Source organism: Neurospora hispaniola (genome assembly GCF_033458365.1).
Source record: "Neurospora hispaniola strain FGSC 10403 chromosome Unknown B0T23scaffold_3, whole genome shotgun sequence".
Classification (NCBI taxonomy): Eukaryota; Fungi; Ascomycota; class Sordariomycetes; order Sordariales; family Sordariaceae; genus Neurospora; species Neurospora hispaniola.
In genome coordinates, this window is record NW_026944408.1 from 2,600,354 (window position 1) to 2,625,968 (window position 25,615).

At 52.8% G+C, this 25,615-nt stretch overlaps 10 protein-coding genes across 10 annotated transcripts; 6 read left to right on the forward strand and 4 right to left on the reverse strand.

Annotated features, from left to right (window-relative positions):
- Positions 1–2,345: 2,345 nt before the first annotated feature.
- On the forward strand, positions 2,346–3,776 carry B0T23DRAFT_314968 (uncharacterized protein; the record flags this gene model as incomplete). The annotated part of the gene is made up of 1 exon (XM_062834834.1): positions 2,346–3,776. The coding sequence occupies one exon, from the start codon at positions 2,346–2,348 to the stop codon at positions 3,774–3,776; it is 1,431 nt and encodes a 476-aa protein (XP_062694178.1).
- Positions 3,777–5,214: 1,438 nt separating this feature from the next.
- On the reverse strand, positions 5,215–6,190 carry B0T23DRAFT_116578 (histone H3-like centromeric protein cse-4). Its single transcript, XM_062831962.1, has 3 exons — positions 5,859–6,190; positions 5,575–5,699; positions 5,215–5,499 (listed from the first exon to the last, which is right to left on the reverse strand). The coding sequence occupies exons 1-3, from the start codon at positions 5,977–5,979 to the stop codon at positions 5,278–5,280; spliced, it is 468 nt and encodes a 155-aa protein (XP_062694179.1). The 5' UTR covers positions 5,980–6,190; the 3' UTR covers positions 5,215–5,277.
- An 826-nt stretch (positions 6,191–7,016) lies between these two features.
- B0T23DRAFT_116792 (Der1-like family-domain-containing protein) lies at positions 7,017–8,167 on the forward strand. The gene is made up of 3 exons (XM_062831963.1): positions 7,017–7,378; positions 7,453–7,921; positions 7,979–8,167. The coding sequence occupies exons 1-3, from the start codon at positions 7,187–7,189 to the stop codon at positions 8,068–8,070; spliced, it is 753 nt and encodes a 250-aa protein (XP_062694180.1). The 5' UTR covers positions 7,017–7,186; the 3' UTR covers positions 8,071–8,167.
- A 174-nt stretch (positions 8,168–8,341) lies between these two features.
- On the reverse strand, positions 8,342–9,504 carry B0T23DRAFT_116798 (1,2-dihydroxy-3-keto-5-methylthiopentene dioxygenase). The gene is made up of 3 exons (XM_062831964.1): positions 9,337–9,504; positions 8,816–9,187; positions 8,342–8,729 (listed from the first exon to the last, which is right to left on the reverse strand). Exons 1-3 carry the CDS (start codon positions 9,364–9,366, stop codon positions 8,595–8,597), a joined length of 537 nt encoding a protein of 178 aa, XP_062694181.1. The 5' UTR covers positions 9,367–9,504; the 3' UTR covers positions 8,342–8,594.
- A 926-nt stretch (positions 9,505–10,430) lies between these two features.
- On the forward strand, positions 10,431–11,996 carry B0T23DRAFT_116834 (uncharacterized protein). The gene is made up of 2 exons (XM_062831965.1): positions 10,431–10,653; positions 10,719–11,996. The coding sequence occupies exons 1-2, from the start codon at positions 10,531–10,533 to the stop codon at positions 11,694–11,696; spliced, it is 1,101 nt and encodes a 366-aa protein (XP_062694182.1). The 5' UTR covers positions 10,431–10,530; the 3' UTR covers positions 11,697–11,996.
- On the forward strand, positions 11,996–12,888 carry B0T23DRAFT_116843 (uncharacterized protein). The gene has a single exon (XM_062831966.1). It carries the CDS (start codon positions 12,296–12,298, stop codon positions 12,785–12,787), a length of 492 nt encoding a protein of 163 aa, XP_062694183.1. The 5' UTR covers positions 11,996–12,295; the 3' UTR covers positions 12,788–12,888.
- Positions 12,889–13,301: 413 nt separating this feature from the next.
- B0T23DRAFT_377392 (1--5-imidazole-4-carboxamide isomerase) lies at positions 13,302–15,130 on the reverse strand. Its single transcript, XM_062837030.1, has 3 exons — positions 14,636–15,130; positions 14,084–14,273; positions 13,302–13,980 (listed from the first exon to the last, which is right to left on the reverse strand). Exons 1-3 carry the CDS (start codon positions 14,933–14,935, stop codon positions 13,697–13,699), a joined length of 774 nt encoding a protein of 257 aa, XP_062694184.1. The 5' UTR covers positions 14,936–15,130; the 3' UTR covers positions 13,302–13,696.
- A 382-nt stretch (positions 15,131–15,512) lies between these two features.
- B0T23DRAFT_315277 (uncharacterized protein) lies at positions 15,513–16,778 on the forward strand (the record flags this gene model as incomplete). Its single annotated transcript, XM_062834848.1, has 2 exons — positions 15,513–16,073; positions 16,164–16,778. The coding sequence occupies 2 exons, from the start codon at positions 15,513–15,515 to the stop codon at positions 16,776–16,778; spliced, it is 1,176 nt and encodes a 391-aa protein (XP_062694185.1).
- Positions 16,779–17,949: 1,171 nt separating this feature from the next.
- B0T23DRAFT_116926 (cell division protein anillin-domain-containing protein) lies at positions 17,950–22,597 on the reverse strand. The gene is made up of 4 exons (XM_062831968.1): positions 19,892–22,597; positions 19,393–19,747; positions 18,608–19,341; positions 17,950–18,545 (listed from the first exon to the last, which is right to left on the reverse strand). Exons 1-4 carry the CDS (start codon positions 22,286–22,288, stop codon positions 18,069–18,071), a joined length of 3,963 nt encoding a protein of 1,320 aa, XP_062694186.1. The 5' UTR covers positions 22,289–22,597; the 3' UTR covers positions 17,950–18,068.
- B0T23DRAFT_116912 (uncharacterized protein) lies at positions 22,578–23,536 on the forward strand. Its single transcript, XM_062831967.1, has one exon. The coding sequence runs from the start codon at positions 22,908–22,910 to the stop codon at positions 23,400–23,402; it is 495 nt and encodes a 164-aa protein (XP_062694187.1). The 5' UTR covers positions 22,578–22,907; the 3' UTR covers positions 23,403–23,536.
- The last annotated feature ends 2,079 nt before the right edge of the window (positions 23,537–25,615 follow it).

Genomic DNA, 25,615 nt, shown 5'->3' on the forward strand with positions numbered 1-25,615 from the left:
TGGCCCGTTGAGCCGATGGGACTATGGATCTCTGCAAGTGCCTCAGTGCTGAGGGACGTCCTGCAAGACAACCTGATAATCTCCCCGGTCTTAGCAGGCGAATGTAGGACTGCTTTAGGGCTGCAACATGAATCCCACCCTGCGGCCTATGTATTTGACGGTTACTACTCCCGAGTACTCTGTACAGATGTCACAGTACAATTTGGCCTGTACAGTCACCCTTGGTCACCATACCCTTGAAGATTCTTGACGAGCATTGCCCACCGACGTGTCACGACGGCTGTGGTACAGCCTGGCATTTCATGGATCAAACCAATTTGCTATATGGATTCTGCAATAGTCTTGTTCGTCATAGCAGAAACGGGCGGTAAAACGACGAACTCGGCATCGGAATTGCGAGTTTCATCAGTCACTCACTCATCATCTGCCATTCTTACAATGAGATCTTTCCTCTCGAAAATGATGGATCCCATCGTTGCTCTCTCCGCCCGAATTTCTTTCCAGATGCAGAAGGCATAAGCTAGGAGACATCGTCCGGTCTCTACCAGGCCCGACCAGGGTCAGCGACCCTCAACTACCCTGGCAGAGCAACGGCGCCTGGGGTTCAGTACCTCAGGGGTGATTTCACATCGTCGTCAAAAGTTTGCTCGGCTGTGTGGGTGTGCACATTTCCTACCGTCCATTGTCCACGGTAAGGTAAGGACGGCGAATGGTGGCGGACGTGGCTTCAAGTATAGGTGCAACATACTGGACACTCGAGCGTGCCAACCGGCCATGTCGAGTAACGCGGTGCTATATATTCGGCTGCCGCGGCTACAGTCACTCCGCAGCCGGATCCACCATGGCCCTTTGAAAACCAAAGTGTCAAGAAGGGATGATAAAAATGTAACAGGATCGAGGACGGGCGGCACTGCACAGAAAGTAGGAGAGTGTCATATAATAAGGAAAGGCCCAGCGGCTCGGTCCGAGCAGGTAACCACGAAGCCAGTGGCTGCCATAACCTCCGCTCATATCTTCGGAAGTACTACTGCGTACGTGGTATTCCTACGAGGGTCTGTCAGCCACTTGACCTGCAACTCGGGAGATCAGGTAATCCCCTCCGTCCCGCCCCCTATACATACATGGTACATCTGAACGGCACACTCGTTTAGGTTTAGCCCAAGTTACTGACTACCAGGTGGGGAGACCTGAAAGCCATAGGCGCTCACTCCACCACCATTCATCCTTCTCAACAAGCATTGCCCCGTTCTTGTGCTTCTACCAGCTTCTTAAGGGTAGCCGGAACTTAGTTCGGACGACAGAACAACGGCCAGCGCAAACAAGGCTAATCTCGAACAAGCTCGATCTACCACGGGCATTGGGCATACGGCAAGCACAACTTCCCAAAGCCGTCTGAGTCTCACTTCCGCATATTAGGGCTGGACTGGATAGGCGAGAAACGTGTGAGATCCCTTGATCCCGAACGGAGTGAATTACTTAGGTAATTTGTGCTGAGCGAGGCGTCGGCGGCCTGAGGACCACCTGAATGTTGACAGCGAATGGAAGAGCCGATCTTAGCCTGGTCGTCATCTATCCACTGAAGTATATAGTGACCTTTAGCGAAGAGTCAAGAGTCCAATTGCTTGTGGACCACGCCATATTTCACCGAAAACTTCATATTTCCCGGCTTTGCGTGTTTGGGTTTCCGCTGCGCATAACCTGGGACACAACCGCTTCAAAGGATGGCACGAACTTACGGCGATCAACCGGGTTTCGACAACTACGGCGCCGGAACATATGAGGTACGCAAACTTTTATTGTCTTACTCGCCTCTTTCCGATCTAAACCGAGCCTTTCACCCCGCGGAAGTCAACCATTTCTGTACCCTGCTTAGCGATTTGAGGGCTGGACCTGCTGGGTGAGCGGAGGGTCAGTCAGAGAATCAGCATTGCCCTCCTTCAAAAACCCAAGTGGCTGGAGACGACTGTGTCGTGCAGGCTCTACAGGTCAAGAAACTCGGGCAAGTCAGACTCCACAGCCAAGGCTGCTTATGTGGATGACTGGATGACTTGAAACCCAACAGTTCGAGTGAGCAAAATGTCCTCATTGATCCCTAAGACTTCGGTGCGTATATGGCGTAGTTGCCGGTCATAACATGGTCGATCAGGAGAGCATCGTGAACTGGGAGACAGGAGACAGCTGTGAGGAGATCTCGTTGTCGGGGTCATCCAGATAGACGAAAAGGGAGAAAGCAGTCATGAGGTTGGTAGAGATAACGTGAGATGGAGGGCCGGGACTAGACGCATGCCTTTATACGCCTCGCAAGCAAGCAAATCCGACCATCGCAATATAACTGACATATCACAATGCATTTTCAGGAGATGATGACCGAAGTACCCTCAGCCTTCAGTCTCGGCAGCGGTCCGAAAAGTCTTGGCATACCCGAACACGCCACTTACTCCGAAAATCAAACCACTTCAATCCATACCACACACCAGCGGAGCGGGCCGAGCTTACCCTATCTGAACTTCGCCTCTTCAGCCCGGCAAACCACGCTTGCAGCTTCTCCAAGTTTCCCTGTAACGACAGCGTCATATCACGTTTCGACTCCTGAGAATCCCACGCAGCCTCCTTACTATCAGCAAGGGGCTGGGTGGGAGCAACAACAACTACCATCCACGAGCGCCGCCGCTCTGTACAACCGCGAACACACGGCAGTTCCAGCACCTCCGGCTTTGACACCCTACGAATTTGCGCCTTCGCATGATATTTCGGGTTCTTGCCTTGGTGACGGTAGCACTTACGGATCGCCACCTGTTGTCCAGAGTCCAATACAGCCCGGGTTTGGGTTCTTGTGGGCGAACGGTCACCCGCCTAACAGCGTTGGATCGAACACGCCTTCTCAAAGAGCTATAGCATCACCGACTGCGAGAACGTTCGAATCCATCAGCGCGCCATCCGACACTGGATTTTCGGATCACTCGGACGGCGTCACTTATGCAAACATTGATGAGAGAGCCAATCACCAGCAGCAGCAGCAGCAGCAGCAACAGCCGCAGCAACATCGATGGGTCCAAACTACTACCGTGTCAATGGAAGGATGCAACAAGAGCGAGGACGGTCCGTGGAATACCGGCGAAAAGAAGGCCTTTGGCCAAATCATGACACCGATATCTTGCGGGTCACCGTTCAACGCAGCCGCAGCAGTGCCAGCAGTACCAGGAGGTGCTGCTAAGGCCGCGAAAGGGACCGCGTCTGCGACTGCCGCCTTGAGCAAGAACAAAGGAAAACTGCGAAGCGCCTCACGGGCTCCCAAGAACATCCAACCGCGACCGGAAGAGACGCCGGAAGAGCGAAAGTCGCGCAACTCGCATAATTTGGTGGAAAAGCAGTACCGCAACCGACTCAATGCCCAGTTTGAGAGGCTCCTGGCTGTCCTCCCGGACTCAGTGCGCTCATCGATGACCATGATCGGCGGCGGTGGCGGGGACCCGGACGGCGTCAACGGCAATGGTGGTGGTAGCGTTATACCGGGCCAACACCCTTCGCTTGACTTTAGTATTGAACGACGTCTGAGCAAGGCCGAGGTGTTGGATATGTCGAGGCGGTACATACTATCGTTGGAGAAGGAACGGGATACTCTTGAGAAGGAAAAGGTACAGTTGATGCATAGCATTGATCAACTGAGGCAAGGCCATGGTCATCCCAGCCACGGTGGCCATGCTGGTGCTATGTACATGGTGGATAGGAACGGAATACCGATAGGGCATGGGCATATGAGAGGAGTTGGAGGTTGATTCAAGCCGGTCTTTTGTTTCTCTTCGTCGGGAGCTGTATAATCTTTCCTCGTGTCAATTCATTCAACAGAACACACCAAACAAGAAAGAGAGAAAAAAAAGAAGAAAAAAAGAAGAAGAAGAAGAACAGAAAGGAAAAGGGAAAAAAGGGCGTTATAGAAGGTACAGAGTGTAGGGGTTGGTTGCGCTTTGAGAGGGTTTAAAAAGTATCTTCAGAGTTGTTGATGGCCATATATCGATGTCTACTTGTTATTGCTTTTTAGCGGAGAAGTCGAGCGAGCGGCACTGCGGACACCCAGCACACGTATCATGCTGGCATAAGCTAGACATATGGTTATGATTATTGGAAATTGGATCAGTTACTGGGTAAAACTATAGATTGTGTCGAGTGCCCAACAGGAAATTAAGCACATAGACTACCAGGTCATAAACAGCCTGCCCCCTTTTTCCTTTTCCCTTTTCCCTTTTCTTGATGGCATATACGGAAGCTTTGTGTTTAACCGTTGGTGTACAGAGGACGCTGTCTGTCTACCCAATCTGTGCTTAGTATGGGCAACCCACATCCTTTTCTTTTCTTTTCCTTTTCCAAGAGATAAAATCCGGATACATATTGGTTCAGCCGCATGTCAAAATAGACTCGACAATGATGCGAAAATGTATATACACTCATTGTTGTCTTTCAAAACACACTATTTAACGCCGCTTTTCCTTTAACCCAAAATGAATCAGGTGATAATCTTCCCCAAGGGATGCCATTGAAACGCCGCCGCCTGCCTGCCGACCAGAGATCAAACCAGCACACCCACACACATACTTGAGATCAATGCCGAGCCGAGCCGCGCCACTTTCCGCCAACCACTGACTGGAATTGTCGCGTTTTGACCACCATTGACCGTCCCGAAAGATCACATCGAGACTTTCTCCGACCTGGCATGCCAGAGAGTGGCTAGATTTCCCTTTCGCACTCGTGGCCCTTCTTTCCAATCAGATTATGCGCGTTTGACCCCCCTCCCCTCCCCTCTCTCTTTGGCCCCCACGCTGAAGCTGTTTGAGCCAGCTAAAGTCATCCAAGTGCGCGCGAATTCTTGGCTGCCGTCCGTTCATTGTTCTTTCTGCCGTCGTACTGGAGATGGGATTTTCTGCAGGCGGAGTCACGGGACACATCACAATCCCGTGTCCTCTCCCTTCCTACAACCCAACCGAGCAGGGAAGACGCGATCCAACATCGCGCGCCTTCAACTTTTGGGAATACCCATGCCCTGGCAATTTCATCTCTTCCACTTCCCCAACACCTCCCGTTCCCTTCTCGCTGCTCGAGATAGAATATCTGACTGACTTGGACCAAACTGAGCATAGCCAGACCATGCCAGGCTAAACCTTATGGTCCATTACAGTAGTAATAGGTAGTAGTAGTAGTAGTAGCAACAACTTTCGACTGCGCTTCCGCTTACGCTACCGCTGCTGTTGCTGCATCAGCCGCACCGCCATGCGCTAATCACACTCATACCCACCCAGCACCTCCCCACACGCCGCGTATCCGGCGAGCCAGCTGGATGTCCTTCTGCATGATGGTGACGCGCTTGGCGTGGATGGCGCACAGGTTGGTGTCCTCGAACAGGTGGACAAGAAAGGCCTCGGCGGCCTCTTGCAGGGCCAGGATAGCTTGCGACTGCCAGCGCATTTCCTCGTCCATGGGGCGGAATTGCATGGCTATTTCGCGGACCTACGGGTACAAGAAAGGGTAAGTCACGGAATCAGGCTTTTGAGAAGCGTACTACGCATAAACAACAATACGTACCAATCGCGCAAAGGGAAGCTTGGCAACCAAGAGATCTGTCGTCCTTTGGTAGTTGCGGATCTCCTTGAGCGCAAGCGTGCCGGGTCTGTAACGCCTCTTCTTGCCCTGGGGGACGGGGTCGCCGGCTGAGTTTGTCACTGTTAGCTGCGTGTGAAACTAACTGGGGTCGTATCCAATGGATGACACTCTCCGCGTGTGCGTGCGCATCCGTACGCGCCGCGCCTCTGGTTGCGCTGAAAGTACCGCCGTAGATGGAACTGGATGGAGTGGTAGGTAGGACATACGCTGAACACTGCTGGCGCGCGACTTCCTTCTTCCCGGGGGAGTGGCCTTGGGCGTCGGCACCGCCGCGGCTTTCTTAGACACCGCCTTTGACTTTGTGACTCCTCCCTTCTTTGGTGGCATTGTTGTTTATCGATGATGGTGAATGTATTGATAGGTGGTTGGTTCGCTAGTGACGCACTCGGATGGCGAAGCTTGAGGCCGTTGTTTATCGATAAGTCGTTTGAATGTAGTGAAGTGGAGGTAGCGGAAACTGAAGCTAGGTGATCGCAATTGACAAAAGACCGGAGAGCTGGGTCCGTGTTGTTGTTTACGTCGGGAGCTAGAGTGGATGCGCCGGCGGTGCAAGGCAGCGAGGATGAGCAATTCGGGGTTGTCGCAGTCAGGATGGAAAGGCAAGAAAGAGGACAAAGAAGATTCGAGGTTGCCCACTTAACAAAGCCGGCAATGCCAACTCACACAATTACTATCCACGGTGTTTGTACAAAAGGGGAGTGGTTGGGTTTACTAACGTCGACTCGCTGGAATGGGGAACCTTGACGCGTCTACGCTTCTTTTTGATCGCGACCTACTGGGCGCGCTCGGTCACAGTGAATTTTGTGGAGTTCCATGATGGAGCTCGAGGGATGGGAGTCCACTAGAGGTACCTCAGCGGGCAGGGGCACGCAGGGGTTTGAATCAATGGCAGCGGGGAAATGTGGGGGTTCGGCCCAAGCAGTTTGTCAACGTCCATACCTACATACCTACCTCTAGGTATGCATAAATGCATAGGTACTACGGCTAGTATCATATCTGGGCATCCATGTCATTCGCCCCTGTCAGGGCAAAGTTCGACGCACAGCGCTTCCAGTGGTCACGGCACCTCAGCGCTTTCCACTGCCACACTTGCAGCTGCAGCCGCCTTTCCCCATAGTTCCGCTAGCGAACCCGCCAGCCCGTGGTCCCGTCTTCCTTGCTTCCCGTCTTGAGACTACCTACCTACCTACCTAACCAGCTTGTAAACTGTGCACCTATTGGAAACCTTGCAGAGGACACGACATCATCAACACCGCGGCATCTAATCATTCATCAACGTAACCTCCCACGCTCTTTTTCCTCGGGTAGGCGTTATCACATAGTTAGGTCATACGTATTCTGTCAAGAGATTGTTCCTCGTTCCAATCCGAATCCAAGCATCGTCGTCGTTGAACCTGCACCAGATTGGAGACGGTGCCCAATTCATACCATCCGTGTTAGCGACGCCGCTATCGCCCGGCAGACAGGACCCGCCAAGCATCCGATAACGAATCAACACCAACTGCGCAGTCGTTTGCTCTACGAACATTTCACCATGGACCAGATGATCGGTGGTGGTGGCGGCGATGCCGGGCGCTTCCCGCTCGAGACGTGGTTCTGGGAGATGCCCATCTGTACAAGGTGGTGGACGACGGCAACCATGCTCATGAGTGGCTTGGTCCAGTGCGAGCTTATAACTCCCTTCCAGCTCTTCTATAGCTACCGCGCCGTCTTTGTAAAGTCCCAGGTTCGTCGTGTACATGTTCTTTTCTAGCAGAGAAATAATTCGCTGACATGGCTGCTGTTGGTGTTCCTGCTCAGTACTGGCGACTACTCACCACCTTCCTCTACTTCGGGCCCTTCTCCCTCGACCTTCTCTTCCACGTCTACTTCCTGCAACGGTACTCGCGATTACTCGAAGAATCGGCAGGCCGATCACCAGCACACTTCTCATGGCTGTTGCTGTACGCCATGGTGTTCCTCCTGATCCTGTCGCCGCTCGTTTCCATGCCATTTCTTGGCCATCCGCTTTCGTCGACGCTGGTTTACATATGGTCTCGCCGTAACCCGGATACCCGGTTAAGCTTCCTTGGGTTACTGGTGTTTAGCGCACCCTACTTGCCATGGGTACTCATGGCTTTTAGCTTGACCCTTCATGGCACAATTCCCAAGGATGAGTTGATGGGCATGGTCATTGGCCATATCTGGTACTTTTTCACCGACGTGTATCCTCCTCTTCACGGCGGCTCAAGACCCCTTGACCCGCCCATGTGGTGGCGTCGTATCTTTGGTATGTAGTCTTCCTTTTGCTGCCCCGATGTATAATATGCTAACAACGATCTCAAAGAGGGCCGGCCACGCGAGGAGACCACGGATGGTATCAACAACGAGATTGCAGTCGCTGGCGCTCCCGAAGTTGCGCCACCCGAGGTCCGCTAAGGTGTATGAATTGAGGAATGGGAAGCCGGTTGTACAATCCTAGTCAGGACCACGGGCTACAACTGCATGACAGGTTAGGTCATGCTAATTTGCTGATATTTCTGTTTCAAAGGAGGATACCAGGCGTTTTTAGGGAATTCGGCATCAGTTGACACAAGACAGTCATTCACTACGGCACAAAAGAAGCGCACTTTATGCATGCGGTCTTGCGGTTTCGTTCAGGACAACACCATGACACATCACAGGAAGAGCAAAACCAGGTCTACGTCAAACCAGCTATGCCAGAAGGCCCGATTACCACAAGCTTAAGTAGCGACCAGGTCGCTATGGCAAAAAGGGAAACAGCTGAATGGTCGCACACCAAGCTTTGGTTGATAGGTGTTATAGATATTTCGCATGCATTTGGGTATAGATACATGGCGCTTAACGGAAAGTAGCGAACTTCGCTAACGTATGGTTTTGTGCTTTCCTTCTTTCAGATTGTGGTGGCTATAAAGGCTATGTCCCATCCCTTTTGGCTGCTCCTATGCCTGTTCAGCTTGGGCCTTCAGGAACTGAGTGACATACTCCTGGCGGTAGGGGTTCTCATCAAGCCCCTCGGTGCGGTTCAGAGGCGTCCACTTGGGCTCTTCCTTGAACAGACGCATAGCCTGGATATACTTTTACACAGTAAAGGCTATGTCAGTTCGCCATCTCCAAAAATCTGATGCCGATTCCACCGAAACAGGAATAGGGATAAACATACGTTGGTATCATCAGTAGTAAACCTATGATAAATGCCTGCAGGCAGGATGATCAAATCATCCTTGACAAGCTTGATGCGAATCCACTCGTCGCCCTCGTTGCGCACGTCAAAGTACCCGGCACCATCGCGAATGTACCGGATCTCCTCGTCCTCGTGCAGGTGCTCGTCGAAGAACTGGCGCACCTTCGTCTCGTAGATGGCCCCCATCTTCTCGGGCGAGACGATGATCTCGTCCCGGTTCTTGTAGCCGCGCTCCGACGCCAGGCCGTTTACGCCCTCGACATCCGGGAACCGGAAGTAAAGGACGCCGACCTTTTCAAGCTCCGCGACCGTCACTTCCTTGCCGGAGTCATGGGGGAGGCGTTGGTCACCCTGATTTTTGTTTTAAATACGTGGTTAGTGACGGGTGATGGATGTTGGGCCTGGGGAGGGAATAGAAGATTTTCTATGACGGGAACCCATGTAGACAGCAGGCAAACAGGGAAGTGAGTCCCGTTGGATCAAGTGTCGAGATAGCTTACAGGGAGGTTGTCGTAGAAGTAGGCCTTCATTTTGCCGGGCTATTTTACTGTTTGATATTGTCTGCTTCTGGAACGGGGTAGAGGTATCAATCAGACGACGCCGCGGGGTTTTGGTAGGTGTCGTTGCGATGATTTGTGGGGCCAGCAAGTTAGGTGGAAACAAGAGGTTGGAGATGGTTCAGGGATGATGGTTTAAGTGTGATGATGTGTATAGACTATATATAGAGTTCATTCCTCATTCTCACGAACACTTCAGATGAAGGCCTTTTTTTTTGTTGGACCAGATTTCACGCTGTCACATACAAATTTTCAGTTGTGGCCGGGTTGTATCATACCATGCCCATGTTTTACCACAAAAGCGGGTGACGTATGGAGGGGTTTTTCTTTGGTGAGATGCTGTACGAAAATTGCGCCATCGCCCCCCGATACAACGATTCGGCACTTGATCACCCGGCTCGGCTTTACCACGACAGCCCGGATTTCCAGTTCAGGGGTAGTAAACATTGATGCTGCACAGGGTTGTTGCTTGTGCTGCTGCTGCCAGGGACGTGTTCTTGGTGACGACTTATGGTCCTTGCGGAGCATCCAGAAGAGCCATTGTCAGTGCAGCTGCTGACGGTATCGGTAATCATCTTAATAACAAGATTCAGTGTTACTTCAACAAGGAAATATGCTTGAAAAACATCGTGAAACACGCACGTTTGACAGACTCGATCAAGTTGCCATAAACGGATCATTCGTACACTTTCAGAACCATGCATTGATAGGAAGCGAATATAGAGATCACTTAAGGCGGGCGAATGCTTGTATCGGGCCAGGAAGGGAGAAATGCAACTACTGGGGTCTGACTAACATCTTTATGTGTCCTGTGAAATCCAATCTCGTGAACATGTCAGGGCTGATGCTCCTTCGGGACTTCATAACACCCCTTGTTTTCATCGCCGTAACACGTATTTCTTTAATCAAGCTTCGTTTACGACACCTCAGGCCTTGACCCGGTCATTAGATCATTGCTATTCCCACTGGTCGTGACAATGACATGAGATTCGATAAAGCGGGCGTCTGCGTATCGCACATTGCACCGCCGGCATCGCCAGTTGTTATCACTGAGCTTCAATAGGAATCTTCACTTGAGCCTTCTGGCGCTTCAGAGTACATCGAGTTCAAACCACCGCCCTTCATCACAACCTCGCCATGGAACAAGGAACTCCAAGCATGACCGGGAGTGAGACTCCTAGTAAAAAGGGGAAGGTCGCACTCCCAGCGAGTTGCGATCCACCACAGCCTGGCGTACCACGGAAGCCCCTTGTTTGGATCGTAAGAAGCCTCATTACCTCCCATACCTCAAAACCCCTCATTTGACTGACACACACCTACCGCAGGTCTTCGGCGGCACCGGCCAAATTGGCCGTTCCCTGGTCAAGAGCTGCCTCAACCACGGCGACTTGGTCACCATCGTAGGCCGCATCTTCGAGTCCACGCGGGAGCAGATGGCTGCGGCGCACCTGCACCACCCGCAAGCAGAGAACGCCTTCGGCACTCTATGCGACGTGCGCGACTACGCCTCGGTCAACCGGGTCATTGATCAGACGCTCGACCGGTTCGGGCGCATCGACTGCATCGCCAACTGCTCCGGCTACGGCGTCATCGGCGCGTGCGAGGATCAGGACGAGCACGAGATCCGCAACCAGTTCGAGACGAACTTTATGGGCACCGTGCACATCATCCAGGCCAGCCTGCCCTATTTCCGCGAGTCAGGGCACGGCGGGCGGTACATCATTTTCAGCTCTACGTCTGGGGCGCTAGGCGTGCCGGGTCTGGGACCCTATTGTGCGACCAAGTATGCGGTGGAAGGCCTGATCGAGGCGATGCTCTACGAGGTCGACGCGTTCAACATCAAGGCCACCCTCGTCGAACCGGGGTTGGTAAGGAGAGACGAGGCTGATACATCTATGGTGCCCCGCTGGGGCCATTTCTTGATCAAGCCGGCCAGTGAACCGTACTCACATGCGACGTCGCCGGCGCTGCATGCGAAAAGGATGGTGCAGTGGTTAGGCGATAAGCAGCCGACCAGTGCCCAGAAGTGCGCGGACTTGGTGTGGCAGCTGGGCCACTGCTCGTACCCGCCGCTGAGGTTGCTGTTGGGCAGTTATGCGATTGAGAGTATCCGGGACCGGTTACGGTCAGTAACGGAGGAGCTGGAGGACTGGAAGCACCTGCATTTTCCGGTGGCGCCGGAGCCGGGGAGTAGCGGGGAGAATAGGGGTGAGGACGGCGAAAACAAGGGGAGTGATAATGTCGACAGAGACCAGGACATGGAGATGGAGGTTGAGACGTCTCCTACTAGCACCAAGGAATAATCACGGTTCGGTCATGATGGGCGCCTCAGCCTCCTGAAACATTGGACTACAAGACGCTTTCTGCCCGCTCCGAAGTTGCCGGCTGCAGCCTGCAGGCACTATATAACGTCTCTCATCTGACCCCTTCACCACAACGGGCTCTGCTGTGCCGGTCTCATGGCGCAGCGGTTCCGTTCCGTTGATGAAAACATTGCCGGGTGCGCGGTACTCGTGGCATGGTTTTCGTACGTCGCAGCTGGAGCACTGTGGTTCGTTCCACTAGCTTACCTGGGCGACCGAGCTTTTTGCAATTTCCATCGAATAGCGGAATGGCTGGAGATAAAGCCTTCGGGTGTTTGCATTTTTCTTCTTGCTTTATTGTTTTTGGATTTTTGAAGGAGGCTTTTGTTGGTCGCAGTAGGGAAGATGCGCATCATCAGTCACAGGTTCAGAAAACAACGAAGACGCGCTACGCAGACATGGCATTGAAGCAGGCCGGAACACGCTTAGAGGAGAATACTGGAGTGATTTAATGATATCAACACCCGCTCCTTCTGGCAATTGCCCGCGTGAAGCGCAAATCGCCTCTCAATCCGCTCCCCACATCTGGGCGTAAATGCATGCTACCGTCTTCAAATCCATCATCCCTCTTCCTTCCCGCTTCCTTTAACCCCCTCTCCCAACCCTACATGCCCTACCTAACACTCTCCCCATCTATCCCTACCCTCCGTACCAATCCATCGTTGTTATCCTTTACCCTCACCTTTATCACCACTCTTAGCTCCCTCACCAGCCTCCGCACTGGTTTCCACGGTAGCTTTGTCAGTCGGTATTGGCACTGGTCCTGCCCCTGCTACTGGGTGCCAGTACCTTTTTCAGCTTCTTCCTTCATCTTCTGCTTCTCGGCGGCCTCGGCCTTGGCCTTTCTCTCCTCCTCGTGTATTTTCTTCTTCTCAGCCTCCCACTGGTCCTTTTCCATCTTGCTTTTCAACAGCCTCATTGATTTCTCCAGCTGCTCTTCTTGCTTACCACTGAGTTTTTGGCCGACGGATTCGTGCTTTGGGGGAGGCTTGTTCTCCATTTGGTGGATGACAGGAGGAAATGATCTATAATGTGTTATGTGGTGGTGGTGGTGGTGGTGGTGGTGGTGGTGGTCTTGATATTATTTGAGTATGCGTGGGCTTCATCGACTGACCCGCTGACCTGCTGTTGGAGGAAGAGAAGAGGTGAGAAGTGAGGGATGGTCTTGAGAAGGGATTCTGTATAGCTGTTGGGTTGACAGTACCTCGACTGGTGTGAACGCAAGGGTCGCCTATGGTTTCGTATCCGTTTTTGGGTCACAGTTGCTTGTTTTGTTCTCTCTCGAGACGGCTCCGCGGAGATGGTTTGTGTGATGAGCAAGATACGGTAGGCGGGTACAGGGATGTCATTGGATTCGCGTCATCGAGACGAAGTAATTCTAATGATGAGCGAAATGCTGGATTTGTGGCTTGGAGGAGAGTAAAGGAGTGGCGAGCCACCAGGCCAGGTCTAAATACTGCCAAAACAGAAAACTGGATTGGGGTGCGCCTTCCACGCATCTCATTATCCATTCACCTTCAGTTGTGAGTCACAAGTATCTGGAAATTAAACGATGTGGTCGCCCCTGCATTAGTTGTTGCGGATAGACTAATATTGTCTTGTTGCTTGTTTATTGACGTTTCCAACGTCACCTCTGACACCCACAGCTATTTACCGAGTGTTTCCCTTCCTAGCAGTCTTCGTACACCGAGTCTCCGATGCTGCTGATGCTGCCCTTATCAAGAAACGGTCTCAGTAAACGTGCTCGTAAAGACTGGTGTGAATCAGCCAATGTTGCATCGTCGTTCCATTCCGCGTTTTGAGGCAGAGCAGGGCATCTGAGGTCATGGGTATTTAGACCCAAATACACTCGAGGGTATATGACTACCTCTTTATGCACAGCACTCACCCCCCTTTTGGTTTCAATTTTCCACACACATCATCTTATGCAAACGCACTGCTCATTGCCTGCAATTCCACTCCACGCATTCCTGCAACGTGACACCCTTTCCACCAAAGCAATCCAGCGCGCTGCCGATAGTCAGGTCAACCTTGCCACCACTCAGTCTCTTGACGGTCTCCAGGTCCTCTAGGTTGCGACCGCCACCGGCATAAGTAACGGGGATGGAACACCACTCGGACAGCCGCTGGACGAGCTTCTCGTCAATGCCTTTTTGCAACCCTTCGTTATCGGCGGCGTGGATGAGAAATTCAGAGCAGTAAGGTTCCAATGCCTTGATGGATTCTGTTTGTGATTGAGTCAAAAAATTGGATCAATGGGTGAGTCATCCACCAGAAAAGAACGCAAATGGTAAATGAGGAACAAAGAGAAATAAATATAGCCTTACCCTCGCTCACTTCCATGTCAGTAATAGTCTGCCACTTGTTCATGGCGACAAACCACCTGTCGTCTCCCTGGCGGCGACAGCTCAGGTCGATGACCAGCTTGCTCTTGTCACCGTCAAGGGCGGCAAGGACGGCGTCGAGGTGGGACTGGGAGAATTTGCCGTTGGGGAAGAGGTAGGAGGTGATGATGACCTGTGATAGTAGAAGCGGACATTTTAGCGGAGTGATCTTGTGAAAGGAGAAGGAGGGTAGGAACAGCGGTGGAAGGAAACTCGATGAGCCCGAGCGAGGTCAGAGGTCAGAGGGATGGATTACATGCGGCACACCCCCTTAGGAAAGTAAACAAAACTTGTCCTGCGCCCAAAAAAAAAAACAAAAAAAAAAAAAAAAAAAAAAAAAAAAAAAAAAAAAAAAAAAAAAAAGAAACAGGCCACTTCACAACTCCCCAACTCAAACTCAAAATGCAAACAACAGCCATGCCCAATACCTGTCCCACCCTAGGTAAAATCACGAAAACGCTTGACCAAAACACCACCAAACTAAAATCAACCAACCTTCTCAGCGCCCGCCTCCACCCACTCCCTCGCATTCGCATCCGTGATGCCGCCTCCGACCTGCAAGCCGCCCGGCCAAGCCTTCAGCGACTCCAAGGCCGCCTCCTTGTTCCCCGGCCCCAACATGATGACGTGCGCTCCCGACAACTCATTGTCGCGGTACAGCTTGGCAAAATAAGCAGGGGGGTGGGGAGACACAAAGTTGGTCTTGAGTTCCGAGGTCGCGCTGTCGAGCGTGCCGCCGACAATTTGCTTGACTTGGCCGGCATGGAGGTCGATGCAGGGGCGGAAGCGCGTCATTTTGGTGTAGGGTGGGTGGGGGTTGAGTTGTTGAGTTGTTGATGTGACTCGATAAAAGGTGAAGCTTCAGGTGTCAAGGTTCTAGTGTGGGTGACGCGCAGGACGGGATGGGATGGAATGTGAATGTGAGATTCCCGGGCGTCATCTGGGCCCGGCCGGACCTAGGTGACGTGCCCGTTATCGCAGTCAAGGATGCCACCCGCTATGTCTCAGTAGGGTAGCCCTATGTGTTCAGTGGGTGGGCTTTACGGGAAGATGTCCCGCTACCCTACCTACCTACTAGAGGTTCCCTACCAGTGCCGGACACAGTGCTGCAGATCCCTCCCCGACTCCACTGCATGCCGACTATGGGAACCCGAAAAGAAAGCTGCATGCAAGCTACAGGTAACTAACACCATACAGGAACAAGAATTACCTTATCGATAAGCCCCAGATGGTCCCTTGTCCAGCAATGGACCAACTGCAAGCCAAAAATTTTGGACTGCGGCAAACCAACCAGCTGCAACATAATCGCAACACCGACTTAATTTCAACTACATACCGTCTCGTATCTCGTCGTCGAACGTCGTCTTTGAAAATGCCGTCAGCCACACTACTAGGAAAGCGGAAAAGCATACCCGCTCAGCCCGAGGCGAAGAAGAAAAAGAGAGTTGCGGAGGACCTTGAGGTCAAGAGAAAGAAGCAGAAACTCGCCAAAAAGGAGGAAAAGCCCGTGAAGAAGGCAGACGAGGAGGAAGAAGAGGAACAACAAGATATCAGCGACGCGCTTTCCGTTTTCCAGCGCGCTTTTGAGGCTCGATTCAAACCAATTGCTTCTGCCTCTGCTACGACTACCACAACAAAGGTCGAGAAATCAAAGTCGACCAAAAACAAGACAAGGAAAGCCCAAGAGGATGGGGACGGCGTCGGTGATGATTTTGACGAGGACCAAATACTTGAGGACGATGATGCGGTAGATTCGGGCTCGGAAGACGACTTCTCCGGCTTAGAGGATGAGGAGGATTATAGTGGCAGCGACAGTGAAGAGGAGGAGAAGGATGATGAGGATGCCCCCAAGGTAATGGTGGTGGACTACTCAAAGGATTCGTCAAAGATGGATACGTCGAAGATGTCAAAGAAGGAGCTAAAAGCTTACTTGGTACGTTCTTCCACTTTTCTCTCATGGAGTTACTCAACTCTTTTGGGGAGGACGGACGAGTTTACTAACACATTCCCACCAAAATCACAGTCCTCCAAACCCCCCAACGCCATCCTCGACTCCAACTCCCAAACAAACGGCACCAAGGCCAAAAAGGACAAGGATGGTGAGGGCGAGGACAGCGCCGCATTCCTCGCCAACGATCTCGCTCTCCAGCGCCTCATCGCCGAGTCGCACATCCTCTCCGCGGCCGGCGGCAACGCTTCACACTACCTCTCTAGCGCCGCCGCCGAAACCGATAAGAACACGCGCGCCTTCGCCGAGGGCCGCATCCGCAAAAAGACGACGGACATGCGCATGCAAGCGCTTGGGGCAAAGGGCAGTGTGCTGGAGCAGGAGAAGATGCCGATGAACATGCGCAAGGGCATCAAGAAGGCGTCGGAGACGTACGAGCAGAAGAGGAGGCGGGAGGCCAGGGAGAATGGCATTATCCTGGAGAAGGCGTCCGGCAAGGGCAAGGGTAATGTGAAGAAGAGGAGTGGAGGAGACAGGCCGGTGGATATGCCCGGTATAGGAAAGATGAGGGGCGCACAGCTTACCATCAGTTCAAGAGAGATCAGGAGTATGGAGAACTCGGGACCTGTCGGGAGAGGAGCAAGGGGAATGGGTGGAAAGGCCAAGGGCGGGCATAGGAAGAGGAGGTGAGGAGCGCGTTTTGGGCCTGTGCCTCCTCATTGATGATTCTTGCCTTTCGGGTCAGGCGAGGTTCTGGTTCTCACCTGCGCTGGACCCCCTCTTTACGTCCTTGCCGTGTGCTCGCCGTGGACGGCATGGCCGGGAGGACAAAACATCCCGGCGCATTTTACGAATGTGTCAGGCGATCATATCTGAGTCGTTGTCAGCCTGGTGCCGGCTGTTTTGAGCACATGCCTTCACACCGGTTCGGAAGGGCTCTGATACATCTTGGGCCTTTCCCGCAACTGATTCACCATGGACAGGCCTCAAGTGCCCTCGGGCATCAGTCTTGCTGAGGCCATGCTGCAAACATTGTGGAAATGACGCAGCTACCTCTTTGACTCATCAGCATTGAAGCGCAACCTCATAATTCAAGATGGTGGGCGACACTTCGATGCGGGGAGCAAACATGAAGAGACCAGTCCTTACTGTTTCCACGATGGAGCAACGTTCGTGAATCAACTTCATATGCAAGTCGAACCTACTCTAATAGCTACGATTCAGTCTATGTATGGAAAGCTCATGACCAGTTACGAAGCCCAAATTTTTAGAAAGATTTTCTTTTCTCTCTTTATCTCTGCTCGCATTTCTTTGTCCTATTACTGCTCTACTAACAAGACACCCAGAATTCGACAGAATTAAGAAGGGCACCAGCCCAATTAGACAATGAAGAGTAGGTAGGTACTAAGTAGTGTGTGTTACTCGGCAACGTGTGTACTTTACTCAAATGATGGCAACATAGAACAACCGGCAGCAAATACCAACGCGCCAGCAAGCTTCCGGATCCAGACCAGCCCGGCAAGAAGAGAGAGAGAGATATGTAAAAAAAAAAAAAAAAAAAACAGAGAACGACAAGTAGTAAAATGACCTTGGTCCTTTTGAAGCGAAGAGATAAAAAGAAGGCAGCGAGGCTATGCGACGCTTGCTATCCACCCGTCAAATATGCCAGAGCCAGAATTGATGTATCAGACCACCGCAATGCAACCAAATGCCATGTATGCAATGTAGTGTGCATTCCGTGAATCCCGTGCTTCGCTGAACAACGGGCAGAAAACTAAGAGCACGATCATGGTTCTATGATGTCATACTCCACGCGGTGCCCTATCACGGTTCCAAGCACCGGGCTCTTCCACCACCAAAAGGCACCTCTTTCCATGCATCATCTGTTTTGTTTTCCCAATTCTCTCATATCTCTTCACAGCATGTTCTCATGACTCAACATTACAACACTTGTTTGGCGCAAACGAGAGCCAGCCTGACTTATACAAGACTGCTCTTCGTTCTCGAGTGTACCCGTCGGCCCTCGGCACGCTTGCGAATCGTCTCCTCTCTCTTCAACACCAACTCGCACCACTTGCCTTTCAGCTTCGATGGGCTGCCTGTTACCGTGTCGTCATCGGAAGCAAGAATCGTGTCGCGACCAATGACTTCGCCGAGAACCTTCATCCAGCCCTCCTTCTCCTCAGTGCTGTCGGCGTAGAAGTCGATCAGCTCGCCGTTATTGAAGCGAATCCGGAACCCTTCTTCGACAAACATGTAGCCTTCCTCGTCCTCGGCGAACGCAGAGCGACGGCGCTTGCCGTTTTTGCCGGTAATTTCTTTCTCCATGAGGGCGCGACGATCATCGATAAGCCGCTTGGCATTCGCAAGATTGATGGTTGCTCGTGGCTGTCGAGTTGCCTCGTGATAGGCGGTCAGCTTAGTACCAACCAACTTGAAGTAACGGCGACGCCAGTACTATAACAGACATTGTTAGCAAAAACGTCAAGAGTCATTACGGGACATGAGCGCAAACATACCGGGCAATCTCCACCCTGCTGGCTGAGAACACCCTCCCAAGATTGGGCCAGGCGCTCCTCAGCAGCCTTCATCTCGCGAATGCACGAGTTCATGCTCTTGGGCATATCCTCATCGGTCGCTCCCTTGGGACGAGGTACGAAAAGGAGCTGGAGTTCCAGCTTTCCGATCTTATACGGCGCACGGCGAACAGGCCCGGTACTACCGCGCTTGCTCTTGACGCTTGAGGCGAAACCGGCCTCCTCCGTAGCCCACTCGTTGAAGGCTGCAACTTCCACTGTATACGGGCGTCCGAAACAGCGTGTTTCGTGCTCCTTAAGGCACACATAGGAACGAGCGAAGCTTCCGTCTTCGGCAGCCAAAGGGGAGAGAAGATCCCATGCCGTAGGCTGAGTCTTCATTTGCCGGGCAGCAGCTTCACGCTGCTGTTGCGCCAGGCGCTCTTCCTCTTCTTTTTGTCGCATCTCCATTTCGCGCCGCTTCTTGGGTGAAGCAAACACTCTGCTGAATGTCGACGTCTTGGCCTTGGTAATCTTGGCAGGAGATGGTATCGCCTTTTGCTTGACCGGGGCGGGCTTCTCCAGTTTGACGTTCAGAGTCAATTGGAATTCCAGGTCGTTTGGTACAACAAGTTCGAACTCCTGGCCGATGGGTGCATTTCTGGCAAGCTCCAACCAAGCCGTCGTCACACAGTGAACGCCGTTGTCCAAGGTCAAAGCAAACCAAGTCCGTTCGTCTACAGCATGGTTAGTCGAACCCCCCTTTGTCCTCAAAGCAGGAGACTTACTCTTTGGAATGGGCAGATCGAGATCTTTCACTCCCATCACTTTAACGAACAACCGACCTCTCTCCCCGCTCTCTGGCCCCTCCATCCCGGCATTGAGGTCGTCTTCGGTTGTCGAGGTTGTTGCCGTGGCATTACTCTCCTGACCAGGAAGTGGTGGCACCGGCCCCGTGGTACTGGGTCGCTTTTTTAGACTCCTCTTTCTCGGTTGAGGATTCCACGGCTCCACTGTCCACGACTGAGGACGATTCGCCTTCACGGGTGAGCCGCCCGCGGATCGGTAGCCGTTACGAGAATCGTCGCCATCCTTATCACTGGCAGTAACCATTTTGGTATTCTGTCGCATGAGATAACCGCGCTGTTTACGGGTCGTAACGTTAGCATCGAGAAATACATCTTGTGGAACTGGGTCGGGTTTGGTTTTGCTCTCGGACGCTTGTCCAGTGAAAGTAAAGCCTCCGGTTGTGGTGTGGGATTTGTTTAGGAAATTGTCAAAAACAACCTTTTGCGCCTCAATCACCCTCTCGAAATCTCTTTCGAGGCTGAGGCCAACATCGATATCTAGGGTGAGACTGCGGTTCTTAAAGCTAGGATGGCGCATCATGTAATCATCGGCCGAGGCTCTCAGGAGTTCTGGCTCCATGTCTTTCGAGATACGGCTACGGTGGCGTTCTGGAATCTGGGGCGTGGCGGGAATTTCACGGCTAACATGGCGACGAGCCTCACGCATGCTTTCAATATCGGCAGGTGTCGCCGACGGTCGAGTCTTCAACTTGGAACCAGACGCCGACTTAATGGTCGCAACTTGTTCCGGGATGGCGGGCGATGCGCGAGCTTCCTCTTCATCACTGTCGGGCATGGGACGGTGGATCACGGACTCTGGAGTACCTGGCTCTTCTTCGTACTCATCTTCCTCATCAGGGTCTCCCCAACCCGAGCCATCATATTCGGGCTTTGACAGCACCTTCTTCTTGCTGGGCGTTGCTGGCCTCTGTTCGACGTGGATTTCCGGCACGGCCAGCGTTTCCGTTTCCTTGTTCTTTGTTGGCTCAGCGACTTGCTCGGGCTCCTTCGCCTTCTCCGACTCAGCAGGTTTACTTGTGAATGACTCCAAGCCCTCGGCAAAATCGCCATCCTTGTCTTCCTTGGAAAGCTCCAGAGAGCCGCTCATGCTGGAGGAAGAGATGTCTCTTACCGCGGGCGCCTCAATTGCAGGGGTAATTGATGCCCTTGGGGTGGATACCTGATCATCCTCATGATCGTCCTTCTCGGGATCTGTGCCAACAGAGTACTGGCTTTCGGTCTCATCGTCACGGTGTGTTTCGGATGCATCCGCCTCGCTGTCGACAGTCTCGGTATGATCATACGTATCCGCAACCGAATAGTCGTCTTCACTGTCGTAATCATGGTGTGGACGTTTGATTATGACACTTCCCTCTTCCTCGCTGTCGGTTTCATCGCTGAAGTCCGAGTCGTTTTCGGTGCTAGGAATTGGCACATCTGGGTCGTAGGCAGCTGATTGCCTAGGCGGAGGCAGGGTTGGGGGGTCAGAGAAGTTATAATCCGTCTCCCGCTCACCCTTACCGTTAACCCGACGCAGAATCGATTCGCGTGAGATACGCGGTGGCAGTTGGTAGTCTTCAAGATCTCCAATGGTATCGTTTTCCTCCTCATCCTCCTCAGGATGTGAAAGAGGGCTGCTCAGCGGCTCCCGTTCAGAACTGTGGCCCTCGCCGCGGGTGTGGGTACCAGCACGACGCATACGACGCTCCCGCTGCTGCTCAGCAGCGTGTTTGCCATCGTCAGAAAGCATCATTAGTTTGAGGCGCTCTTCAAGAGACATTTTGCCAGTGCCGATATTTTGCATATCCGCCTTGGTCAAGGGAGCCGGCGGAGGAGTAGGCAGGCTCCTGACAGGAGAAAGGGCGTTGGGAGAGGCAGAATCGCTCCTGGATGATTGTCCAGGAAGTGGTGGCAATGGCCTGTGGTCACCATTCGAAGTCCCCTCCGAGCCGACACTTCTCGAGAAAGGGTCATCGTTCTCGCCCTGCCTCCAGTCCTCTGGGCCAACAACGGGGGTCTTGTCTGTATCCTCGAGCGAGGCATCAAAGCTGTCCCCGCTTTCACTGTGATCATCATCGTGCAACATGTAATGATCATCGTCGTCCTCGTCTTCCTCCGAATCGTAGCTCCCCTCTCTGGAATTGCTGCCGATTGACGATAGATCCGGGGTCGCCATCTCGTATTCGTTCACTTGAGGCGGAGCGGCATCAAAAGTGACACTCTTTGCATGGCGGTGGAGCGCTCTGCCGGTTGGTAATTCATTGCCGTTCTCGTCTGTCGTCCATGTACCATTTTCGTGGTCAAAACTGCTCCTGAATCGGCTTGAGAGCGACGACTTCATGGGCGAGGTGGACAGGCTCTGGCTTCCTTGCTCCTTATCCCTATTCGGTGTTTCCGGGCGAGTCTGGGCAGGCAGGGTGACTGGAGGCGCAGTAGGCCGAAGAGGGGGGCTCAAGACGGGGATGCTGGTGCTGCTTTGGCTCCTCCCATGGCCACGAAAACCGCTGAATCCCATACCACCAAATGCGTTTCCCTGGATCTTGGACAGCGGGCGTTCGACCGGGGGGCGAGGGGGTTCCTGGCCCGGCTTGACTTCGGAGGCGAGAATGTTGCTGTTCTTGACGCGGGACGCCTTCTGCAGACGCTCGATGGAGGAGCGACGGACAGGCGAGGGGGATCCGGTGCGACTATCGAGACTGTTCTCCGAGTTGAAACGGGTTTGCCAAAATACACGCGGGGAGGTCGCGTTATCCACGGGCGACATGGGCGACGACTGGAAGGGGGAGGAATCGGTATTTAGAGGCGACATCTTGGACTGTTCCTCCGACGTTAGCATGGTGAATGCAGGTACAAGCAGTGGAGGCCAAGGAGATATGCGACATGCATGGAGCAAGGAGAAGTTGATGGAGCTCTGCTCCTGGGTCTAGTGGCTATGTATTGGCTTACCTTTGCCTGTGCCTGGCTGGAACCGGGCGAGTTCCTTCTCTGTTCCGTGGGCGAGATCTCGGATAGCGGCCGAGGGATAGCACTCTGCGTCTTGGACGGGATAGGAATAGTGTTGCCCTTGGAAAGGCGGAGGGGATGCACCTAGACGCGCCACGTAGTTAGCGGTGAGTGAACCAATGAGGTCATTGCCCCAACAGGGCAGTGGAGAGATGGTGCGCCCTACCGGTTCCTCCGACGCCATGGTTGTGGTGATGGACGGTTGGGCGTGGCTCGATGGAGCAGGCAGGAGGGAGGAGTGGTGGTCGACAACAAAATTACTTTGTGTTGATGCGGGAGCCGTTTGCTATAGCGATGGCATAGCAAGGTAGGTAAGGGATCGGCGAGGCAGCAAAAAAGGTACCGCGCACTGAGACAGATTGAAGATCGCGCAAAGCAAGGGCATACACACACGAGGGAAATGTGTGGTAAGTAGAGAAGAAAGTAGAGAGAGGTAGAGGCGGCCGTCCCCGATGTGCTTGTGTACAAGTTGGGTTGTGAAATGGCGGACTCCAGGGACGCGCTTGGGTTGCGATGCGACGCTTCGCTTGGGTGCTGCACTGGCAATCCTCGTGGAAATATCAACAACTGATTGGCGACCCGGTCGTATTCAAGTAGTCGGTCAAGCTCGCGTTTCTCACACCGCAAATGAGGGCGATAAAAATGACGATGTGGTTCAGGTTGCAGACGTGTTATTGCGGAGGTATGGATGGCCGGTCGAGCGCAAACAATTGACAACAAGGAGACGACGGCGACGACGAAGACGACGACAGCAAGATCGGGCAGGTTTGGGGTGGGTTGACTGTACTGTGCAAAGTTGGGTTGCTAATTGGGGGTCGAGTTGGTCAATGGCAAGCAGCAGTCAGCTTGGAGTCGTGGAAATGGAAGGTTGGAGACGGGGAGGAGAGAGGTCTAGCTCGCCGGGGTTGACCTTGGTCGTGGTGTTTATGGAAGGCATCCTCCGGTAACAGGATGAACCACGGTCTCTGATTGGCTGGGAAGCGACCAGCATGAGCCTTGACTCCCTCACTCTCTTGAAAAGTGGAGTTGCTGTAGTAACGCTAGAACACTAAGGTACAGGTGCGCACCACCTGTTCTTGCCTGGCGCGATCATGGTTTGAGACTGTTTTTTCCTTGGTTTTGCTCGCCGGAATCTGATGGAAGGGCCCTGCACTTGTAAAATGGAGGAAGAGCGACCACTGCAACCCCAACAACCTAACGCACTGGCAACCTACCTTACCTACGACTAACGGATGATGTGCACAACACCACCTCACGGCAGCACCGCACGCAACAGCCCGCAACTGCTGCGGACCACTGCAGCCAGGCAGGGAGAGACGGGACCGCTTTCCACCTGTGCGTGTCTCTTAGCAGCAGACTAGCGTGCCGCCTAGAACAGTAGGTGTCCCAGGGCATAATGCACCGAATGCAGCTGCTGCAGGGAGAAAGTCCGTCGAAAAACATGATTCACCTATGAGAGGGGCTCGAATCGCAGCTGAAGCCAAAAAATCATGTGGCTTGCATACAGTCAGACCCCACCCGACCAGCTCGACACGACGATGCACCACAGTGAGACCACCTTGACCACTGAAGGTGACTTGCCGACTGCCAACCAACGCTTCACAGGAGCCGGTCCTCTTAATCAATCTGTAACACCGCCAGCCCCCTCGAAATCGCCGGGACGGGAAGTCTAGAAACAGTGGAAAGACGCGGCCTTTTTGTTCTTCCTGGAGCAGAGGCAGTTTAGTTAAGTTAGTTATTTGAATGTTGGGCCCAGCCACACCCACGATTCTATCCCACGGCAACGAAATATCTCCCGATTTGGTTTCTCAGTCTGCATGTCAGCTCTCCACCTGCGGTATCATGAGCAGTTGGCTGTGTACCTTGCAGTGTCAGACTTCCGTCCTGGTTCTGGCACAGTCTGGCGGGGAGTCAAGGGAGGAAGAAGCCTCCGGCAGGCTTTGCGAGTCTTCAGCAGACTGGGAACGTATTCATCAAAGCCACATGATGAACTCGGCTTTGAGAGGACTCGTTTGCATTATACCACATCGAGAATTCGATGCAGTATTCGTTAGCTTGCGGGGGCTTGGGGCTTCGAGAAAGGCTTCCATTCCAATCATGTGAAGTGGCTGACATACTTTTTCAAGTATTGGAAACACAAGATGGTTGGATGCAGCCATTTAGACTCTGCAAAAAGTTCCCAGTGTGCCCTGTTGCCGATTGTGCCTGGCGAGGCGAGGTCTTGGGTCTTTGCTTGGCCTTATATGTTTCAAGTTGACCCCCCCTGAATTTCCTTCCTGCCTTCTCCTTTGTTTACACAGCCATGTTCCTCCCTTTTCCCCCTTGCCTGGGTGTCGTTGTCGTGGGACAGCCGGATGAAGCACGACGGCGGAGTTTGCAGATCTACGGAGACACATGCCGTCCTATTCATTACCGCCATCTTCCGCACACCACGAAGCCTCAACGAGACAACCCGAGACTCTTTGTGACACGACTGGAAGGGCGGTTCAAAAGCCCGAGCTTGCGGCCTGATGTGTTTTTCATGGGCGGCCTTAAGTCATCCCTTGGCTTTTGTCTGGTGTGATCCTGTGGCCGAGTGACATGATGATCCTACTCTTTTTTTTTTTTGGCAATATCTGTTGTTGTCTTGTAACATCTCGTTGTGTCCCCCTTCATGTCTGTCGTCAACGGCGGGAGTTGGAGATGCCGTGGAAGTGTTGGAGATAAGAGCCGCGATAAGAAACGCCGCTTCCTGACGTCTAAACAGCATGGAAGATTCCTCTGCGGATACATACACTTCTAGAAGCATAGGTATCATGCCGGTTTGAACTATGATCGGATCCGGCACACGTACAATGTTCTTTCTACAAACAATCAAACAAACAAACAAACAAACAATACAAAACAAACGATAAAGTAGGGGTTGTCGGTAGTGTTGTTGTTTGTAAGCGCGATCGTGTTTGACCCGAGTCAAGGTTGCCGTCATTCATGATCTTTTACCAAGGAGAAATATCGACAATCGGGGAACCGTTCACAATTATATGATCGGAACTCCATAGTCAAGATTGGGTGCTGACATGGCATCTCTGTCTTCGGATCTTGCGGGCTTCTGGAAGACTGAATTTCGGATACATGGACAACACAATCGAAACGGACCAATGGTGACGTTAATCGCGCGGTC

What these genes read in the sequence shown, in the direction of transcription:
- B0T23DRAFT_116792 (XM_062831963.1), top strand. Translation starts at nt 7,187, where the DNA reads ATGGACCAGATGATCGGTGGTGGTGGCGGCGATGCCGGGCGCTTCCCG. An exon ending in CCGTCTTTGTAAAGTCCCAG is followed by an intron (nt 7,379 to 7,452) that starts GTTCGTCGTGTA and finishes GTTCCTGCTCAG; the next exon opens with TACTGGCGACTACTCACCAC. An exon ending in GTGGTGGCGTCGTATCTTTG is followed by an intron (nt 7,922 to 7,978) that starts GTATGTAGTCTT and finishes ACGATCTCAAAG; the next exon opens with AGGGCCGGCCACGCGAGGAG.
- B0T23DRAFT_116912 (XM_062831967.1), top strand. Translation starts at nt 22,908, where the DNA reads ATGTGCTTGTGTACAAGTTGGGTTGTGAAATGGCGGACTCCAGGGACG.
- B0T23DRAFT_116798 (XM_062831964.1), bottom strand. Translation starts at nt 9,366, where the DNA reads ATGAAGGCCTACTTCTACGACAACCTCCCT. An exon ending in ACTTCTACGACAACCTCCCT is followed by an intron (nt 9,188 to 9,336) that starts GTAAGCTATCTC and finishes AACAAAAATCAG; the next exon opens with GGTGACCAACGCCTCCCCCA. An exon ending in TTACTACTGATGATACCAAC is followed by an intron (nt 8,730 to 8,815) that starts GTATGTTTATCC and finishes ACTGTGTAAAAG; the next exon opens with TATATCCAGGCTATGCGTCT.
- B0T23DRAFT_116843 (XM_062831966.1), top strand. Translation starts at nt 12,296, where the DNA reads ATGCTACCGTCTTCAAATCCATCATCCCTCTTCCTTCCCGCTTCCTTT.
- B0T23DRAFT_116578 (XM_062831962.1), bottom strand. Translation starts at nt 5,979, where the DNA reads ATGCCACCAAAGAAGGGAGGAGTCACAAAGTCAAAGGCGGTGTCTAAG. An exon ending in GCGCGCCAGCAGTGTTCAGC is followed by an intron (nt 5,700 to 5,858) that starts GTATGTCCTACC and finishes TGACAAACTCAG; the next exon opens with CCGGCGACCCCGTCCCCCAG. An exon ending in AGCTTCCCTTTGCGCGATTG is followed by an intron (nt 5,500 to 5,574) that starts GTACGTATTGTT and finishes TTGTACCCGTAG; the next exon opens with GTCCGCGAAATAGCCATGCA.
- B0T23DRAFT_377392 (XM_062837030.1), bottom strand. Translation starts at nt 14,935, where the DNA reads ATGACGCGCTTCCGCCCCTGCATCGACCTCCATGCCGGCCAAGTCAAG. An exon ending in TGGAGGCGGGCGCTGAGAAG is followed by an intron (nt 14,274 to 14,635) that starts GTTGGTTGATTT and finishes CTACTATCACAG; the next exon opens with GTCATCATCACCTCCTACCT. An exon ending in TGACATGGAAGTGAGCGAGG is followed by an intron (nt 13,981 to 14,083) that starts GTAAGGCTATAT and finishes AATCACAAACAG; the next exon opens with AATCCATCAAGGCATTGGAA.
- B0T23DRAFT_116926 (XM_062831968.1), bottom strand. Translation starts at nt 22,288, where the DNA reads ATGCTAACGTCGGAGGAACAGTCCAAGATGTCGCCTCTAAATACCGAT. An exon ending in GGGTGATTGAGGCGCAAAAG is followed by an intron (nt 19,748 to 19,891) that starts GTTGTTTTTGAC and finishes ACCCGTAAACAG; the next exon opens with CGCGGTTATCTCATGCGACA. An exon ending in AGCAGGGTGGAGATTGCCCG is followed by an intron (nt 18,546 to 18,607) that starts GTATGTTTGCGC and finishes TGTCTGTTATAG; the next exon opens with TACTGGCGTCGCCGTTACTT.
- B0T23DRAFT_116834 (XM_062831965.1), top strand. Translation starts at nt 10,531, where the DNA reads ATGGAACAAGGAACTCCAAGCATGACCGGGAGTGAGACTCCTAGTAAA. An exon ending in GGAAGCCCCTTGTTTGGATC is followed by an intron (nt 10,654 to 10,718) that starts GTAAGAAGCCTC and finishes CACCTACCGCAG; the next exon opens with GTCTTCGGCGGCACCGGCCA.